The 23,261-nt window shown below is 54.6% G+C and overlaps 1 protein-coding gene across 1 annotated transcript in view; it reads left to right on the forward strand.

Annotated features, from left to right (window-relative positions):
* The window catches only part of LOC140481624 (V-type proton ATPase subunit B-like), a 116,763-nt gene extending 97,547 nt beyond the window's left edge, over positions 1 to 19,216 (forward strand). Inside the window, exons 11-14 of the mRNA XM_072578116.1 lie at positions 12,621 to 12,703; positions 15,970 to 16,074; positions 18,169 to 18,298; positions 18,801 to 19,216. Coding sequence (XP_072434217.1) covers positions 12,621 to 12,703; positions 15,970 to 16,074; positions 18,169 to 18,298; positions 18,801 to 18,964 — 482 coding nt within the window. The 3' untranslated portion in view covers positions 18,965 to 19,216. The remainder of the gene's footprint in view (positions 1 to 12,620; positions 12,704 to 15,969; positions 16,075 to 18,168; positions 18,299 to 18,800) is intronic.
* The last annotated feature ends 4,045 nt before the right edge of the window (positions 19,217 to 23,261 follow it).

Genomic DNA, 23,261 nt, shown 5'->3' on the forward strand with positions numbered 1-23,261 from the left:
CTGGACAGTCACACACAGACTGGACAGTGACACACACAGACCGGACAATGACACACACAAACCGGACAGTGACACACACAGACTGGACAGTGACACACACAGACTGGACAGTCACACACAGACTGGACAGTGACATACACAGACCGGACATTGACACACACAGACCGGACAGTCACACACACAAACCGGACAGTGACACACATAGACCGGACAGTGACACACACAGAGACCGGACAGTGACACACACAGACCGGACAGTGACACACACAGACCGGACATTGACACACACAGACCGGACAGTCACACACACAGACCGGACAGTCACACACACAGACTGGACAGTCACACACACAGACCGGGCAGTGACACACACAGACTGGGCAGTAACACAAACAGACTGGACAGTGACACACACAGACCGGGCAGTGACACACACAGACCGGGCAGAGACACACACAGACTGGGCAGTGACACACACAGACTGGACAGTCACACACACAGACCAGACATTGACACACACAGACCGGACAGTGACAGACACAGACCAGACAGTGACACACACAGACCGGAGAGTCACACACACAGACCGGACAATGACACACATAGACCGGACAGTGACACACACAGAGACCGGACAGTGACACACACAGACCGGACAGTGACAAACACATACCGGACAGTGACATACACAGACTGGGCAGTGACACACACAGACTGGACAGTCACACACACAGACCAGACAGTCACACACACAGACCGGACAGTGACACACACAGACTGGACAGTGACACACACAGACCGGACAGTCACACACACAGACTGGACAGTCACACACACAGACCGGACAGTCACACACACAGACAGGACAGTGACACACACAGACCGGACAGTGACAAACACAGACCGGACAGTGACACACACACAGACCGGACAGTGACAAACACAGACCGGACAGTGACACACACACAGACCGGACAGTGACACACACACAGACCGGACATTCACACACACAGACTGGACAGTGACACACACAGACCGGACAGTCACACACACAGACCGGACAGTCACACACACAGACACCAGACAGTGACACACACAGACCGGACAGTCACAAACACAGACCGGACAGTCACACACACAGACTGGACAGTCACACACACAGACCGGACAGTGACACACAGACCGGACAGTCACACACAGACTGGACAGTCACACACACAGACCGGACAGTGACACACACAGACCGGACAGTCACGCACACAGACTGGACAGTGACACACAGATCGGACAGTCACACACACAGAACGGGCAGTGACACACACAGACCGGACAGTATCGCACACAGACTGAACAGTGACACACACAGACCGGGCAGTATCGCACACAGACTGAACAGTGACACACACAGACCGGGCAGTGACATACACACAGACTGGACAGTGACACACACAGACCGGACAGTGACACACACAGACCGGACAGAGACACACACAGACCGGACAGTGACACACACAGACTGGACAGTGACACACACAGACTGGACAGTCACACACAGACTGGACAGTGACACACACAGACCGGATATTCACACACACAGACCGGACAGTGACACACACAGACTGGACAGTGACACACACAGACCGGACAATGACACACACAGACCGGACAGTGACACACACAGACTGGACAGTGACACACACAGACTGGACAGTCACACACAGACTGGACAGTGACACACACAGACCGGGCAGTGACACACACAGACCGGACAGTGACACACACAGACTGGACAGTGATACACACAGACCGGGCAGTGACACACACAGACCGGACAATGACACACACAAACCGGACAGTGACACACACAGACTGGACAGTGACACACACAGACCGGACAATGACACACACAGACCGGACAGTGACACACACAGACTGGACAGTGACACACACAGACTGGACAGTGATACACACAGACCGGGCAGTGACACACACAGACCGGACAATGACACACACAAACCGGACAGTGACACACACAGACTGGACAGTGACACACACAGACCGGACAATGACACACACAGACCGGACAGTGACACACACAGACTGGACAGTGACACACACAGACTGGACAGTCACACACAGACTGGACAGTGACACACACAGACCGGACATTGACACACACAGACCGGACAGTCACACACACAAACCGGACAGTGACACACATAGACCGGACAGTGACAAACACAGAGACCGGACAGTGACACACACAGACCGGACATTGACACACACAGACCGGACAGTCACACACACAGACCGGACAGTCACACACACAGACCGGACAGTCACACACACAGACCGGGCAGTGACACACACAGACTGGGCAGTAACACAAACAGACTGGACAGTGACACACACAGACCGGGCAGTGACACACACAGACCGGGCAGAGACACACACAGACTGGACAGTCACACACACAGACCGGACAGTGACACACACAGACCGGACAGTGACAGACACAGACCAGACAGTGACACACACAGACTGGAGAGTCACACACAGAGACCGGACAGTGACACACACAGACCGGACAGTGACAGACACAGACCAGACAGTGACACACACAGACCGGACAGTCACACACACAGACCGGGCAGTCACACACACAGACCGGACAGTCACACACACAAAACGGGCAGTGACACACACAGACCGGGCAGTATCGCACACAGACTGAACAGTGACACACACAGACCGGGCAGTGACATACACACAGACCGGGCAGTGACACACACAGACCGGACAGTGACACACACAGACCGGGCAGTGACACACACAGACCGGACATTGACACACAGACCGGATATTCACACACACAGACCGGGCAGTGACACACACAGACCGGACAGTGACACACACAGACCGGAGAATGACACACACAAACCGTACAGTGACACACACAGACTGGACAGTGACACACACAGACTGGACAGTCACACACAGACTGGACAGTGACACACACAGACCGGACAATGACACACACAAACCGGACAGTGACACACACAGACTGGACAGTGACACACACAGACTGGACAGTCACACACAGACTGGACAGTGACACACACAGACCGGACATTGACACACACAGACCGGACAGTCACACACACAAACCGGACAGTGACACACATAGACCGGACAGTGACACACACAGAGACCGGACAGTGACACACACAGACCGGACATTGACACACACAGACCGGACAGTCACACACACAGACTGGACAGTCACACACACAGACCGGGCAGTGACACACACAGACTGGGCAGTAACACAAACAGACTGGACAGTGACACACACAGACCGGGCAGTGACACACACAGACCGGGCAGAGACACACACAGACTGGGCAGTGACACACACAGACTGGACAGTCACACACACAGACCAGACATTGACACACACAGACCGGACAGTGACAGACACAGACCAGACAGTGACACACACAGACCGGAGAGTCACAAACACAGACCGGACAATGACACACATAGACCGGACAGTGACACACACAGAGACCGGACAGTGACACACACAGACCGGACATTGACACACACATACCGGACAGTGACATACACAGACTGGGCAGTGACACACACAGACTGGACAGTGACACACACAGACCAGACAGTCACACACACAGACCGGACAGTGACACACACAGACTGGACAGTGACACACACAGACCGGACAGTCACACACACAGACCGGACAGTCACACACACAGACCGGACAGTCACACACACAGACAGGACAGTGACACACACAGACCGGACAGTGACAAACACAGACCGGACAGTGACACACACACAGACCGGACATTCACACACACAGACTGGACAGTGACACACACAGACCGGACAGTCACACACACAGACCGGACAGTCACACACACAGACTGGACAGTCACACACACAGACCGGGCAGTGACACACACAGACTGGGCAGTAACACACAGACCGGACAGTATCGCACACAGACTGAACAGTGACACACACAGACCGGGCAGTGACATACACACAGACTGGACAGTGACACACACAGACCGGACAGTGACACACACAGACTGGACAGTGACACACACAGACCGGACAGTCACAAACACAGACCGGACAGTCACACACACAGACTGGACAGTCACACACACAGACCGGACAGTGACACACAGACCGGACAGTCACACACAGACTGGACAGTCACACACACAGACCGGACAGTGACACACACAGACCGGACAGTCACGCACACAGACTGGACAGTGACACACAGACCGGACAGTCACACACACAGAACGGGCAGTGACACACACAGACCGGACAGTCACACACAGACCGGACAGTGACACACACAGACCGGACAGTCACACACAGACCGGACAGTATCGCACACAGACTGAACAGTGACACACACAGACCGGGCAGTGACATACACACAGACTGGACAGTGACACACACAGACCGGACAGTGACACACACAGACCGGACAGAGACACACACAGACCGGACATTGACACACAGACCGGATATTCACACACACAGACCGGGCAGTGACACACACAGACCGGACAGTGACACACACAGACCGGACAATGACACACACAAACCGGACAGTGACACACACACAGACCGGACAGTGACACACACAGACTGGACAGTGACACACACAGACCGGACAGTGACACACACAAACCGGACAGTGACACACACAGACTGGACAGTGACACACACAGACCGGACAATGACACACACAAACCGGACAGTGACACACACAGACTGGACAGTGACACACACAGACTGGACAGTCACACACAGACTGGACAGTGACACACACAGACCGGACATTGACACACACAGACCGGACAGTCACACACACAAACCGGACAGTGACACACATAGACCGGACAGTGACAAACACAGAGACCGGACAGTGACACACACAGACCGGACATTGACACACACAGACCGGACAGTCACACACACAGACCGGACAGTCACACACACAGACCGGACAGTCACACACACAGACCGGGCAGTGACACACACAGACTGGGCAGTAACACAAACAGACTGGACAGTGACACACACAGACCGGGCAGTGACACACACAGACTGGACAGTCACACACACAGACCAGACAGTCACACACACAGACCGGACAGTGACACACACAGACTGGACAGTGACACACACAGACCGGACAGTCACACACACAGACTGGACAGTCACACACACAGACCGGACAGTCACACACACAGACAGGACAGTGACACACACAGACCGGACAGTGACAAACACAGACCGGACAGTGACACACACACAGACCGGACATTCACACACACAGACTGGACAGTGACACACACAGACCGGACAGTCACACACACAGACCGGACAGTCACACACACAGACACCAGACAGTGACACACACAGACCGGACAGTCACAAACACAGACCGGACAGTCACACACACAGACTGGACAGTCACACACACAGACCGGACAGTGACACACAGACCGGACAGTCACACACAGACTGGACAGTCACACACACAGACCGGACAGTGACACACACAGACCGGACAGTCACGCACACAGACTGGACAGTGACACACAGACCGGACAGTCACACACACAGACTGAACAGTGACACACACAGACCGGACAGTGACACACACAGACTGAACAGTGACACACACAGACCGGACAGTGACACACACAGACCGGGCAGTGACATACACACAGACTGGACAGTGACACACACAGACCGGACAGTGACACACACAGACCGGACAGAGACACACACAGACCGGACATTGACACACAGACCGGATATTCACACACACAGACTGGGCAGTGACACACACAGACCGGACAGTGACACACACAGACCGGACAATGACACACACAAACCGGACAGTGACACACACAGACTGGACAGTGACACACACAGACCGGACAATGACACACACAAACCGGACAGTGACACACACAGACTGGACAGTGACACACACAGACTGGACAGTCACACACAGACTGGACAGTGACACACACAGACCGGACATTGACACACACAGACTGGACATTGACACACACAGACCGGACAGTCACACACACAAACCGGACAGTGACACACATAGACCGGACAGTGACAAACACAGAGACCGGACAGTGACACACACAGACCGGACATTGACACACACAGACCGGACAGTCACACACACAGACCGGACAGTCACACACACAGACCGGACAGTCACGCACACAGACCGGACAGTCTCCCACACAGACCGGACAGTGACTCACACAGACCGGACAGTCACACACACAGACCGGACAGTCACACACACAGACCGGGCAGAGACACACACAGACTGGACAGTCACACACACAGACCGGACAGTGACACACACAGACCGGACAGTGACAGACACAGACCAGACAGTGACACACACAGACTGGAGAGTCACACACAGAGACCGGACAGTGACACACACAGACCGGACAGTGACAGACACAGACCAGACAGTGACACACACAGACTGGACAGTCACACACACAGACCGGGCAGTCACACACACAGACCGGACAGTCACACACACAAAACGGGCAGTGACACACACAGACCGGGCAGTATCGCACACAGACTGAACAGTGACACACACAGACCGGGCAGTGACATACACACAGACCGGGCAGTGACACACACAGACCGGACAGTGACACACACAGACCGGGCAGTGACACACACAGACCGGACATTGACACACAGACCGGATATTCACACACACAGACCGGGCAGTGACACACACAGACCGGACAGTGACACACACAGACCGGAGAATGACACACACAAACCGGACAGTGACACACACAGACTGGACAGTGACACACACAGACTGGACAGTCACACACAGACTGGACAGTGACACACACAGACCGGACAATGACACACACAAACCGGACAGTGACACACACAGACTGGACAGTGACACACACAGACTGGACAGTCACACACAGACTGGACAGTGACACACACAGACCGGACATTGACACACACAGACCGGACAGTCACACACACAAACCGGACAGTGACACACATAGACCGGACAGTGACACACACAGAGACCGGACAGTGACACACACAGACCGGACATTGACACACACAGACCGGACAGTCACACACACAGACCGGACAGTCACACACACAGACCGGACAGTCACACACACAGACCGGGCAGTGACACACACAGACTGGGCAGTAACACAAACAGACTGGACAGTGACACACACAGACCGGGCAGTGACACACACAGACCGGGCAGAGACACACACAGACTGGGCAGTGACACACACAGACTGGACAGTCACACACACAGACCAGACATTGACACACACAGACCGGACAGTGACAGACACAGACCAGACAGTGACACACACAGACCGGAGAGTCACACACACAGACCGGACAGTGACACACACAGACTGGACAGTGACACACACAGACCGGACAGTGACACACACACAGACCGGACAGTCACACACACAGACTGGACAGTCACACACACAGACCGGACAGTCACACACACAGACAGGGCAGTGACACACAGACTGGACAGTGACACACACAGACTGGACAGTGACACACACAGACCAGACAGTCACACACACAGACCGGGCAGTGACACACAGACTGGACAGTGACACACACAGACCGGTCAGTCACAAACACAGACCGGACAGTGACACGCACAGACCGGTCAGTCACAAACACAGACCGGACAGTCACACACACAGACCGGACAGTCACACACACAGACTGGACAGTGACACACACAGACCGGACAATGACACACACAGACCGGACAGTGACACACACAGACCGGGCAGTGACTCACACAGACCGGGCAGAGACACACACAGACTGGGCAGTGACACACACAGACTGGACAGTCACACACACAGACCAGACATTGACACACACAGACCGGACAGTGACACACACAGACCGGAGAGTCACACACACAGACCGGACAGTGACACACATAGACCGGACAGTGACACACACAGAGACCGGACAGTGACACACACAGACCGGACAGTGACACACACAGACCGGACAGTGACACACATAGACCGGACAGTGACACACACAGACCGGGCAGTGACACACACAGGCCGGACAGTCTCACACACAGACCGGGCAGTGACACACACAGACCGGAGAGTCACACACACAGACCGGACAGTGACACACATAGACCGGACAGTGACACACACAGAGACCGGACAGTGACACACACAGACCGGACAGTGACACACACAGACCGGACAGTGACACACATAGACCGGACAGTGACACACACAGACCGGGCATTGACACACACAGGCCGGACAGTGACACACACAGACTGGACAGTGACACACACAGACCGGACAGTGACACACACAGACCGGACAGTGACACACACACAGACCGGACATTCACACACACAGACTGGACAGTGACACACACAGACCGGACAGTCACACACACAGACCGGACAGTCACACACACAGAGACCAGACAGTGACACACACAGACCGGACAGTCACACACACAGACCGGACAGTCACACACACAGACTGGACAGTAACACACACAGACCGGGCAGTGACACAGACAGACGGGACAGTGACACACACACAGACCGGACAGTGACACACACAGACTGGACAGTGACACACACAGACCGGACAGTCACACACACAGACTGGACAGTCACACACACAGACCGGACAGTGACACACACAGACCGGGCAGTGACACACAGACTGGACAGTGACACACACAGACCGGACAGTCACACACACAGACCGGACAGTCACACACACAGAGACCAGACAGTGACACACACAGACCGGACAGTCACACACACAGACCGGACAGTCACACACACAGACTGGACAGTAACACGCACAGACCGGACAGTCACACACACAGACTGGACAGTAACACACACAGACCGGACAGTGACACACACAGACCGGACAGTAACACACACACAGACTGGACAGTGACACACACAGACCGGACAGTCACACACACAGACCGGACAGTCACACACACAGAGACCAGACAGTGACACACACAGACCGGACTGTCACATACACAGACCGGACAGTGACACACACAGACTGGACAGTGACACACACAGACTGGACAGTGACACACACAAACTGGGCAGTGACACACACAGACCGGACAGTGACACACACAGACTGGACATTGACACACACAGACCGGACAGTCACACACAGACTGGACAGTCACACACACAGACCGGACAGTGACACACACAGACCGGACAGTGACACACACAGACCGGACAGTCACACACACAGACCGGACAGTGACACACACAGACATGACAGTCACACACAGACCGGACAGTGACACACACAGACTGGACAGTGACACACAGACCGGACAGTGACACACACAGACCGGACAGTCACACACACAGACCGGACAGTGACACACACAGACATGACAGTGACACACACAGACCGGACAGTGACACACACAGACTGGACAGTGACACACAGACCGGACAGTGACACACACAGACTGGACAGTGACACACACAAACTGGACAGTGACACACACAGACCGGACAGTGACACACACAGACTGGAGAGTCACACACACAGACTGGACAGTGACACACACAGACCGGACAGTGACACACAGACCGGACAGTGACACACACAAACTGGACAGTGACACACACAGACCGGACAGTGACACACACAGACCGGACAGTGACACACAGACCGGACGGTGACACTCACAGACTGGACAGTGACACACAGACCGGACAGTGACACAGACAAACTGGACAGTGACACACACAAACTGGACAGTGACACACACAGACCGGACAGTCACACACACAGACCGGACAGTGACACACACAGACCGGACAGTGACACACACAGACCGGACAGTGACACACACAGACCGGACAGTCACACACACAGACTGGACAGTGACACACACAGACTGGACAGTGACACACACAGACCGGACAGTGACACACAGACCGACGGTGACACTCACAGACTGGACAGTGACACACAGACCGGACAGTGACACACAGACCGGACAGTGACACACACAGACCGGACAGTCACACACACAGACCGGACAGTGACACACACAGACCGGACGGTGACACTCACAGACCGGACAGTCACACTCACAGACCGGACAGTGACACACACAGACCGGACAGTCACACACACAGACCGGACAGTGACACACACAGACCGGACGGTGACACTCACAGACCGGACAGTCACACACACAGACCGGACAGTGACACACACAGACCGGACAGTGACACACACAGACCGGACAGTGACACACACAGACTGGACAGTGACACACACAAACTGGACAGTGACACACACAAACTGGACAGTGACACACACAGACCGGACAGTCACACACACAGACCGGACAGTCACACACACAGACAGGACAGTGACACACACAGACTGGACAGTGACACACACAGACTGGACAGTGACACACACAGACCGGACAGTGACACACACAGACCGGACAGTGACACACACAGACCGGACAGTGACACACACAGACTGGACAGTCACACACACAGACCGGACAGTGACACACACAGACCGGACAGTCACACACACAGACTGGACAGTGACACACACAGACCGGACAGTCTCACACACAGACCGGACAGTGACACACACAGACCGGACAGTGACACACACAGACTGGACAGTCACACACACAGACCGGACAGTGATACACACAGACCGGACAGTGACACACACAGACTGGACAGTCTCACACACAGACCGGACAGTGACACACACAGACTGGACAGTGACACACACAGACTGGACAGTCACACACAGACCGGACAGTGACACACACAGACTGGACAGTGATACACACAGACCGGACAGTGACACACACAGACCGGACAGTCTCACACACAGACCGGACAGTGACACACACAGACTGGACAGTGACACACACAGACTGGACAGTCACACACAGACCGGACAGTGACACACACAGACTGGACAGTCACACACAGACCGGACAGTGACACACACAGACCGGGCAGTGATACACACAGACTGAACAATCTCACGCACAGACTGGACAGTGACACACACAGACTGGACAGTCACACACAGACCGGACAGTGACACACACAGACTGGACAGTCACACACAGACCGGACAGTGACACACACAGACCGGGCAGTGACACACACAGACCGGACAGTGACACACACAGACCGGATAGTCACACACACAGACTGGACAGTCACACACACAGACTGGACAGTCACACACACAGACCGGACAGTGACACACACAGACTGGACAGTGACACACAGACCGGACAGTGACACACACAGACTGGACAGTCACACACAGACCGGACAATGACACAGACAAACTGGACAGTGACACACACAGACCGGACAGTGACACTCACAGACCGGGCAGTGACACACACAGACTGGACAGTGACACACACAGACTGGACAGTGATACACACAGACTGGACAGTGACACACACAGACCGGACAGTGATACACACAGACTGGACAGTCACACACAGACCGGACAGTTACACACACAGACCGGACAGTTACACACACTGACTGGACAGTCACACACACATTCCGGACAGTGACACACACAGACCGGACAGTGACACACAGGCCGGACAGTGACACACACAGACCGGACAGTCACACACACAGACCGGACAGTGACACACACAGACCGGACAGTGACACACACAGACCGGACAGTCACACACACAGACTGGACAGTGACACACACAGACCGGACAGGGACACACACAGACTGGACAGTCACACACACAGACCGGACAGTCACACACAGACCGGAAAGTGACACACACAGACTGGACAGTGACACACACAGACTGGACAGTGACACACACAGACCGGACAGTGACACACACAGACTGGACAGTGACACACACAGACTGGACAGTGACACACACAGACTGGACAGTGACACACACAGACTGGACAGTGACACACACAGACTGGACAGTGACACACACAGAGACACACACAGACCGGACAGTGACACACACAGACTGGACAGTGACACACACAGAGACACACACAGACTGGACAGTGACACACACAGACCAGTCAGCAGTATATCTCACCTGAAGCACTCACTATGAGAACAGACAATACATCCCTCACACCATATCGCCCCCCCCCTCCCCCTCCCCCCCCCCCCCTCCCCCCGCCCAACCCCACCACTCACCCACCTTCCATACAATATAGCGATGACCAGCACATGGACTGCAGCGGTTCAAGAAGGCAGCTCACCCCCACCTTCTCAAGGGGCAACTAGGGACGGGCAATAAATACTGGGCCCAGCCAGCAACACCCATGTCCCATGAGGGAATAAATACTAAAACTGCACAGGGACTGTGGTGATCCAGGGCTCTCTGTGAGAATTGTGTAAAGAGTTTACAATCTGTTCCAGATATCACTCACCCGATCCCAGATCTAACAGGATTCATCACCGAAGGTCAGATCTATGTGGACAGGCAGTTACACAACAGGCAGGTGAGTGGGATCACATCCACGTCAGAATCCACTCCTCCGCATGGAGGGGAGCACAGGAATCCCAGGGAGCAGGAGAAACTGTCCACAGGATGGCATCCAGGAAAATGGGAAGAGAGGTGTGAGGAAGGGGAGTCGGGCGGGAGTGCAGAGGGGTTATAGGAGAGAGGTATGGGAGGGGGATGGGGAGGTGGGTATGGGGGGGCAAATAGGGAGTAAGACGGGGAGGGGGAATGGGGGGGAAGATGGGGAGAGGAGATGGGGAGGGGAATGAAGAAAAATTGGGAGGGGGAATGGGAAGGGGGATGGAGAGGAAGTGTAAAGGAATATGGGGAGGGGGATGTGGAGGGGATGGGGTGGAGAGATGGAAAGACGGTGGATTGTGTGGGGGAGAGGGGAGGAGGGTAGGAAGGGGGCATGGGAGGAGGATGGGGAGTGGGAATGGGAAGACATGAGGGTGTTGGGATGATGGATTGGGATGGGAGTGTAGATGGGGAAGCGAAAGGGGACAGGGCAAGGAGGGGTGATGGGAGGGAGAGGAATGGAGGGGAATGGGAGGGGACGTGGGAAAGGGCAATGGGAAGAGGAATCTGGGGAGAAGAGGAGGGGGAGATATTGAGGGTGAGGTGAATGGGGGAAGCGAATGGGAAGGGGAATGAGGGGGAGATGGGGAGAGCGGGAGATGGGGAGAGAAATGGGAGAGAAATGGGAGGGGAATGGGGAAAGGGCATGGGGAAGGGCATGGGGAGGGACTGCAGATAGTGTGGGAGGGGAAAGGAGAGGAGGATGGGGGTGTGTGAGAGGGGAATGGGGAGATGGGGAGGGGAATGGGAGATGGATGGGGAATGGGAGATGGATGGGGAATGGGGAGATGGGGAGGGGAATGGGAGATGGATGGGGAAAGGGCAATGGGTAAGGGGAGTGAGGGGGGGATGGACGGGGTGGGGAGGACAATGAGTAAGGCAAGTGAGGAGGGCAATGGGTAAGGGCATTGGGAAGAGGAATCAGAGGAGAAGGGGAGGGAGAGATACGGAGGGGGAGGGGAATGGGGAAACAGCAATTGGGAGGGGAATTGGGGAGAGGATTGGGAGGGGACTACAGTGGTAATGGGGAGTGGAATGGGGCGGGGAATGTGGAGGGGTGTGGGGGAGGGGAGTGGGGGAGGGGAATGTGGAGGGGAATAGGATGGTAATGGAGGAGGGGGAGGGGAATGGGGAGGGGAATGTGGAGGGGGTGGTGAAAGGGCAATGAGGAGTGCAATTGGGGAGGGGATTGGGAGTGGCTGGGTGGGGAATGGGGAAAGGGTTAGTTGGAGGGATTGAGGGATAATATTGAGGAGAGGGGTCTAATTGGTGAGGGGGATGAGGCTGCCCTGTCATCTTCACTCTATCAACTGTCGCCGTGTGGTCATAGAGTCAGAGATGTACAGCACAGAAACAGACCCTTCAGTCCAACCCGTCCATGCCGACCAGATATCCCAACCCAATCGAGTCCCATTTTCCAGCACCTGGCCCATATCCCCCCAAATCCTTCCTATTCATATACCCATCCAAATGCCTCTTAAATGTTGCAATTGTACCAGCCTCCACCACTTCCTCTGGCAGCTCATTCCATACACGTACCACCCTCTGTGTGAAAAAGTTGCCCCTTTAGGTCCCTTTTATATCTTTCCCCTCTCACCCTAAACCTATGCCCTCTAGTTCTGGACTCCCCCAACCCCAGGGAAAATACTTTGTCTATTTACCCTATCTATGCCCCTCATGATTTTATAAACCTCTATAAGGTCACCCTTCAGCCTCTGACGCTCCAGGGAAAACAGCCCCAGCTTGTTCAGCCTCTCCCTATAGCTCAGGTTGTGAGTGGGGAACAGGGTAGATCCTCAGCTCCAGTCAGGATGATTAAATACACCCAGACTCAGCGATGAACCCAGCCTGCCCGGTTATAAATCCCATCGGATTCACTAATGGGGTTGCAACCTGCTGACACTGAACGTGGGGGGGGGTGGGGGGAGTGAATCTGTGGAATTCCTTCCCACGGGGGGGGGGGAACGAGGCTGGTATACAGTATACAGTATTCAAGGCTGAGTCAGACGGGTTTTTAATCAGCGAGGGGGGGGATTTGAGAGTTAAGGGAGAATGTGTGTGTGTGTGTATGTATGCATGTGTGCGTGAGTGTGCGAGTGTATATGAGTGAGTGTGTGTGAGTGAGAGAGTGTGTGTGAATGAGTGGCATGTGTGAGTGTGTGTGTGTGAGTGAGTATGTGTGGGTGTGAGTGTGTGCACGAGTGTGTGTCTCTATGCATGTATGTGAGTGTGCGTGTATGCGTGAGTGTTCAAGTGTGTGCATGTATATGTGTGAGTGTGTGTGTGTGCGAGTTTGTGTGTGTATATGAATGAATGTGTGAGTGAGAGAGTGTGTGTGTGGGAGTGTGCAAGTGAGTGTGTGTGTGTATATGAATGAGTGTATGTGAGTGAGTGTGTGTGCGCGCAAGTGAGTGTGTGTGTGTATATGAGTGAATGTGAGTGAGAGAATGTGTGTGTGGGAGTGTGCAAGTGTGTGTATATGAATGAGTGTATGTGAGTGAGTGTGTGTGTGTGCAAGTGAGTGTGTGTGTGTATATGAGTGAATGTGTGTGAGTGAGTGTGTGTGTGCGAGTGAGTGTGTGTGTATATGAGTGAATGTGAGTGAGAGAGAGAGTGTGTGTGTGTGGGAGTGTGCAAGTGAGTGTGTGTATATGAATGAGTGTATGTGAGTGAGTGTGTGTGTGTGCAAGTGAGTGTGTGTGTATATGAGTGAATGGGTGTGAGTGTGTGTGCGTATATGAATGAGTGTATGGGTATGTGTGTGTGCGAGTGAGTGTGTGCGTGTATATGAGTGAATGTGTGTGAGTCAGAGAGTGTGTGTGTGTGGGAGTGTGCAAGTGAGTGTGTGTGTATATATGAATGAGTGTATGTGAGCGTGTGTGTGTGCAAGTGAGTGTGTGTGTGTGTTTGAGTGAATGTGTGTGAGTGAGAGAGTGTGTGTGAGAGAGAGAAAGCATTGCAAACCGTCATCACTCTTGGTATTGGGTTACAGTTTGCTCAGGTTGATGACCCTCCTGCTCTTATTCATGAGTGTTTTGTGAGTTCTATTGCAGTGCTGTGTCTGATCGGGGATAGCTGATAGTTGCAGTGGGAGGGCTGTGAAGACAGACCGATGGATTGGGTCAGTCCACGCTCCCAGTGTTGCCTGTGTAGCTCCCAATGCCAACGTGTCTGCTTCCCTTTCAGATCTACCCACCAATCAATGTGCTCCCCTCACTTTCTCGCCTGATGAAATCAGCTATTGGGGAGGGGATGACTCGCAAAGACCACGCCGACGTGTCCAATCAGCTGGTAAGGAGGGGAATGAAACACAGAGAGCAGCCATCGGTGGGGGGGGCACCAACATGAACCGCAAGGAACAGAAACAGAGGGAGCATTCAAATCAGGTTGAATGGATGAGTGAGATTGATAGGGAGAGCAGATATTGAGGAGAGAATGAGAGGGGGGGTGCTGGCCCACTCGTGCTATCGCTAGATTTATTCATCCAAAAACCCAGCTAATGTCCTGGGGACCCATGTTCAAATCCCACCATGGCAGATTGGGGAATTTGAATTCATATGGAATTAAGAATCTAATGATGATTGATAACTGTTGTCCAAGAAAACCCATCTGGTTCACTGATGCTACTTAGGGAAGGGAAACTGGCTGACATGTGACTCCAGACTCACAGCCATAATCCCCTCCCCCCCCACCCCACCAACCCAGGCAATTAGGAGTGTTACTCTAGCGACACCCACCTCCTGTGAATGAACAAAATGAGGAAGTGTGATAGGATTAGGGAGAGAGAATGTGCTGGGATTAGGGAGTGTAAATGTGCTGGGATTAAGGAGGGAGCATGGTGGGATGAGGGAGAGAGCGTGATGGGATAAGGGAGACAGTGTGCTGGGATTAGGGAGTGTGAGAGTGCTGGGATTAAGGAGGGAGCATGATGGGATGTGGAGGGAGTGTGCTGGGATGTGGAGGGAGTGTACTGGGATGTGGAGGGAGTGTGATAGTTTAGGAGGGAGACAGTGTGCTGGGATTAGGGAGTGTGAGTGTGCTGGGTTTAAGGAGGGAGTGTGATGGGATGTGGAGGGAGTGTGATGGGATTAAGGAAGGAGTGTGCTGGGATGTGGAGGGAGTGTGCTGGGATGAGGAGAGAGTGTGATGGGATGTGGAGGGAGTGTGCTGGGATTAGGGAGTGTGAGTGTGCTGGGATGTGGAGGGAGTGTGCTGGGATGTGGAGAGAGCGTGATGGGATGTGGAGGGAGCGTGCTGGGATTAAGGAGGGAGCGTGCTGGGATGTGGAGGGAGTGTGCTGGGATGTGGAGGGAGCATGATGGGATGTGGAGGGAGCGTGCTGGGATTAAGGAGGGAATGTGCTGGGATGTGGAGAGAGTGTGCTGGGATTAGGGAGTGTGAGTGTGCTGGGATGTGGAGGGAGTGTGCTGGGATGTGTAGGGAGTGTGCTGGGATTAGGGAGTGTGAGTGTGCTGGGATGTGGAGGGAGTGTGCTGGGATGTGGAGAGAGCGTGCTGGGATGTGGAGGGAGCGTGCTGGGATGTGGAGGGAGGGTGCTGGGATGTGGAGGGAGGGTGCTGGGATGTGGAGGGAGTGTTCTGGAATTAGGGAGTGTGAGTGTGCTGGGATGTGGAGGGCGTGTGCTGGGATGTGGAGGGAGTGTTCTGGAATTAGGGAGTGTGAGCGTGCTGGGATTAAGGAGGGAGCGTGCTGGGATTAAGGAGGGAGCGTGCTGGGATGTGGAGGGAGTGTGATGGGATGTGGAGGGAGTGTGATGGGATTAGGGAGTGTGAGTGTGCTGGGATGTGGAGGGCGTGTGCTGGGATGTGGAGGGCGTGTGCTGGGATGAAGGAGGGAGCGTGCTGGGATGTGGAGGGAGTGTGTTGGGATGTGGAGGGAGTGTGCTGGGATTAAGGAGGGAGCGTGCTGGGATGTGGAGGGAGTGTGATGGGATGTGGAGGGAGTGTGCTGGAATGTGGAGGGAGTGTGCTGGGATTAAGGAGGGAGTGTGCTGGGATGTGGAGGGAGTGTGCTGGGATGTGGAGGGAGTGTGATGGGATGTGGAGGGAGTGTGCTGGGATGTGGAGGGAGTGTGCTGGGATAAAGGAGGGAGTGTGCTGGGATTAAGGTGGGAGTGTGCTGGGATGTGGAGGGAGTGTGATGGGATGTGGAGGGAGTGTGCTGGGATTAAGGAGGGAGCGTGCTGGGATGTGGAGGGAGCGTGCTGGGATGTGGAGGGAGCGTGCTGGGATTAAGGAGGGAGTGTGATGGGATCCTTCTTCAGGTCTGTCTAACCTTTCGGATTCTCACTATGTCCCCACACAGTACTCTGTGTTTCCTTCTCCCTCTGTAACCATTCCGGCTTTCCCTCTTTCTCCTGGACAGTATGCCTGCTATGCCATTGGAAAGGATGTCCAAGCTATGAAGGCCGTGGTGGGTGAAGAGGCTTTGACCTCTGATGACCTTCTGTACCTGGAATTTCTGCAGAAGTTTGAGAAGAATTTCATTGCCCAAGGTAAGGAGCAGCCCCACTTGGGAGGGAGTCACAATAATCCAGGAGCTCTCTCCTGTAGCAGCTCTTTGGCTGTGTATTTACCTGAACCAACTGCCTGTTCCTAGCCTGACTGTAATGTGGCACAGTGAGTAATCCCAAGATTATAACCCAACAGCTCCTGCCTTTCCAATTCCTACCCTGGCCTCCCTTTGCAGGACGTCATCTCTATCTCTCTGCCTACTTTGTTAATACCAAAATGGACCACAACCTCTTCCTGTCCCAGTATAACAGGCTTGAGGGGCTGAATGGCCTCCTGTGGTTCCACTGCAACAGATTTGAGGGGCTGAATGGCCTCCTGCTCTTTCTTTGTACCAGCCTCAGGGGGCTGAATGGCCTCCTGCAGTTCCACTGCAACAGATTTGAGGGGCTGAGTGGCCTCTTGCTGTTCCTGTGTACCAGCCTCTAGGGGCTGAATGGCCTCCTGCTGTCCCTATGTTGTGCTCACGGGTAATTTCTGTCTCAGGACCTTATGAGAACCGGTCAATCTTCGATTCCCTGGACATCGGCTGGCAGCTGCTCCGGATTTTCCCGAAGGAGATGCTGAAGAGGATTCCAGGGAATATTGTGTCTGAGTTCTATCCGCGGGAGTCCCGGGAGAACAAGGAGGAGAGCAGCACCCACCTGTGAGGAACTCCCACCCCACCCCACCCCACCCCCTACCTCTCCCTCGCTACAATCTGCCCCCTTCTTCAAGGCCAGGAAACACCCTCTGTCTGCTCCCCTCACTCCCCCCACACCCCTTCCCCTCACTCCCCCTCCACTCACACCCCTTCCCCTCACTCCCCCCATACTCCCTCCCCTCACTCCCACTCCCCTCACTCACCCACTCCCCCCACTCCCTGCTCCCCTCACTCCCCCCACTTCCTGTCCCCTCACTCACCCCACTCCCTGTTCATCCCACTCCCTGTTCATCCCACTCCCCCCCCCCCACTCCCCTTCCCCTCACTCACCCCACTCCCTGCTCCCCTCACTCACCCACTCACCCTCCCCTCACTCACCCCCTCCCCCTCCTCACTCACTCACTCACCCTCCCCCTCCCCTCACTCACCCACTCCCCCTCCCCTCACTCACCCCACTTCCCTTCCCCTCACTTCCCCACTCCCTGCTCCCCCCACTCCCCCCACTCCCCTTCCCCTCACTCACCCACTCCCATTCCCCTCACTCACCCGCTCCCCCTCCCCTCACTCCCCCCACTCCCTGCTCCCCCCACTCCCCCCACTCCCTGCTTCCCTCACTCACCCACTCCCCTTCCCCTCGCTCACCCACTCCCATTCCCCTCACTCACCCGCTCCCCCTCCCCTCATTCCCCCCACTCCCTGCTCCCCCCAACCCCCCACTCCCTGGTCCCCCTACTCACCCCACTCCCTGCTCCCCCCACTCCCTGCTCCCCCACTCACCCCACTCCCCTCACTCTCCCTGCTCCCCTCACTCCTCCCACTTCCCCACTCCCTGCTCCCCTCACTCCCCCACTCCCTGCTCCCCCCACTCCTCGCTCCCCCCACTCCCTGCTCCCTCCACTCCCCACTCCCCCCACTCCCCCTCCCCTCACTCACCCACTCCCATTCCCCTCACTCACCCGCTCCCCCTCCCCTCACTCCCCCCACTCCCTGCTCCCCCCACCCCCACACTCCCTGCTCCCCCCTCACACCGTCCTCACTCCCCCTCCTCTCCCCTCCTCTCCCTCACTCAGTCCCCCTCACTCCGCCCTCACTCCCCACACTCCCCCTCCCCCTCACTCCCCATTCCCCCTCTCACTCTCTCTCACTCCCCCTCCCCTCCCCCTCCCCTCACTCCCTCCCCCTCTCCGCCCACTCCCTCCCCCCTCCCCTCACACCCTCCCCCTCACTCGGCCCTCACTCCTCCTCCCTCTCCCCTCACTCCCTCCCCACCCCCTCACTCCCTCCCCACTCCCCCACTCCCCCCAGGGCCCATTTGCCCTCTCTTACTGCTGCTTACTTTACTCGGACAGTCCCACTTACTCCCCCTCCTCTCACCCCGACATCTCCCCTCTCACCCACTCCCCCTCTCCCCCACTCTCCTCACCTCTGCTCCTATCACACCCCCGCCCCTCACTCTCTCCTCCCCCTTTTCTACCACCTCAGTTCCCCCATTCCTCTCCTCTTGACCCCACCTCACCCCACTTTCCCTCTCTCCCCGCTCCTAACACCTTCCCTCAGTTTCCCCTCTCTCTCCCCACCACCCCTCACTCCTCCCCTCACCACACCACTCCCTTTTCACTCCCCTCACCCACCTCTCCTCGCTCCCTGTCCCCTCATTGCTCTCTCACACTCCCTCTCTCCTCACTCCCCTCTCTTCCCCCTCCCATCACTTCTCCCCTCACTCTCCTCGTCTCGCTGCCTTCCCCTCACCCCACTCACTCCCACACTCTCCCGTCCCTCACTTCCCACCTCAACCCCTCAAACATTTTGCTGTGCACTCCTTCACTGCTGACTCCCTCATGTTCCTTGCCCCCCCCCACCCATTCCCTCCCGTGATCCTCTGTCCCCTTGTCTCTACCTCCATCACCCACTCTTCCCACAATTCCCTGTGCTGACACAACGTGGAACAATGTTTTGTTCAAACTCAATCTTTAAATAAACAATCTATCAAGTTATCCTCGATATTGTCCCCTGGTCTGATCGCTCTCTACCCTTTTCAGAAGCAATAAATTCCTGGGTGTCTCTGTGTGTGTGAGCGAGTATAAGTGTGTGTGTGAGAGAGAGTGTGTGTGTGTGTGTGTGTGTGTGTGAGAGTGTGTGTGTATGTGTGTGTGTGTGTGTGTGTGTGAGAGAGTGTGTGAGAGAGAGAGTATATATGTGAAGATTTTGTGTGTGAGAGAGTGTGTGAGAGAGAGTGAGAGAGATTATGTGTGTGAGTGAGTGTGAGAGAGGTCGTGTGTGTGTGAAGAGTGTGTGTGTGCGCATGTGTGAGCGAGTATGAGAGGGAAAGTGTGTGTGTATGTGTGAAGATGTGAGAGAGAGACTGTGTGAGCGTGTGTGAGAGAGAGAGGGAGTGCGTGTGTTTGTGTGTGTGTGTGTAAAACAGCCTTGAGGGCTGAGTGGCCTCCTGCTATACCTGTGTAACAGTCCCTGAAAGGCTGAATGGCCTCCTGCTTTTCCTGTGGAAGTGCCTGATGGGCTGAATGGCCTCCTGCTGTCCCTGTGTAACAGCCTAGAGGGGCTGAATGGTCTCCTCCTGTTCCTGCAGTGCAGTTTCTGGTAAATTTGTTGGAGCTGAGACCATTTTGTGCCTCTCACGATATTAACTCCCGCAGCATCACCACCTCAGGCCTAACCCAGTATTTCTAATTAACAACAGCCTGACGTGAGGTTGGTTAAGCTGCTCTCTGTCACTTCTTTATTCAACTAAATCGGTCATTCACCACTTCCACATCAGCGGCTCTCACCTTGCTGAGCGTCCTGTATGGGTTTCTGAAAGCAGGAACAAAGATCACTGTGAGCAAGAACAAGGAACACGTTCATTTACAGCATCTGTCATGACCTCTCGCTATCCCAGAATCCTTCACTAGCTACCGTCTCTAGAAATTTGTGGTCAGCAAGCTCCCACAAGCAGAGTTCTAATGGAGAGTCACTGGACCCGAAGCGTTAGCTCTGTTTTTCTCTCTCTCTCTCTCTTACAGATGCTGCCAGACCTGCTGAGTTTCTCCAGCGATTTCTCTTCAATTTGTTTCAGATCTCCTGGTTCTGCTGGATCCCACAAACAGCAGGAGGACAATGATTGGATAGGATGGATAAATGTTAGATTAGATTCCCTACAGTGTGGAAAACAGGCCCTTCGGCCCAACAAGTCCACACCAGCCGTCCGAAGAGTAACCCACCCAGGTCCATTCCCCTACCCTATATTCACCCCTGACTAATGCATCTAATTCTATGGACAGTTTACCTGACCTGCACATCTTTGGACTGTGGGAGGAAACCCACGCAGACACGGGGAGAATGTGCAAACTCCACACAGTCACCCAAGGCTGGAATCGAACCCAGGTCCCTGGTGCTGTGAGGCAGCAGTGCTAATCACTGAGCCATTAGGCTGTCTGGACTCTGTGGGATCTCCCTCACTCTTTTTGAAAGAGTGATCGACTTACAACCACCTGCGGGGGTAGATAGGTCCTTAATTAAAGAAAAACCAAAAGAACTCCAGATGTTGTAACTCAGAGTCTAAAGCAGAAGTTGCTGGAAAAGCTCAGCAGGTCTGGCAGCATCAGTGGAGATGATGCCAGAGTGAAGTCCTCTCAAAATAAATGACATTGTTGCATTTGCCTTCTTAACTATTGACTCAACCTGCAAGTTTACCTTGAGAGAATCCTGGACCAGGACTCCCAAGTCTCTTGGCACTTCAGACCTTCTGAATTTTCTCCCCATTTAGTAAACAGTCCATGTCTCTATTCTTCCTACTGAGGTGCATGACTTCAACTTTCCCACTTTGTACTCCATCTACCACAACCTTGCCCACTCTCCTAACCTGTCCAAATCCTTCTGCAGCCTCTCCACCTCCTCAGTGCTACCTGTCCCTCTACCTACCTTTGTACCATCTGCAAATTTAACCAGAATGCCCTCAGTTCCTTCATCGAGATGGTTCGTGCTGTGTAGTGTATTACATAGCAATAAGGTAAAAACAATGACTGCAGATGCTGGAAACCAGGTTCTGGATTAGTGGTGCTGGAAGAGCACAGCAGTTCAGGCAGCATCCAAGTAGCTTCGAAATCGACGTTTCGGGCAAAAGCCCTTCATCAGGAATAAAAGATTACACAGCAATAACCTGCTCAGTGACGCCCAGTGTGAGTTCCACCAGGGTCACTCAGCTCCTGACCTCATTACAGCCTTGGGTCAAACGTGGATAAAAGAGCTAAATTCCAGAGGGGAGGGGAGAGTGACAGACCTTGACATCAAGGCTGTATTCGACCGAG

Source organism: Chiloscyllium punctatum, chromosome 1 (assembly GCF_047496795.1).
Source record: "Chiloscyllium punctatum isolate Juve2018m chromosome 1, sChiPun1.3, whole genome shotgun sequence".
Taxonomy (NCBI): Eukaryota; Metazoa; Chordata; class Chondrichthyes; order Orectolobiformes; family Hemiscylliidae; genus Chiloscyllium; species Chiloscyllium punctatum.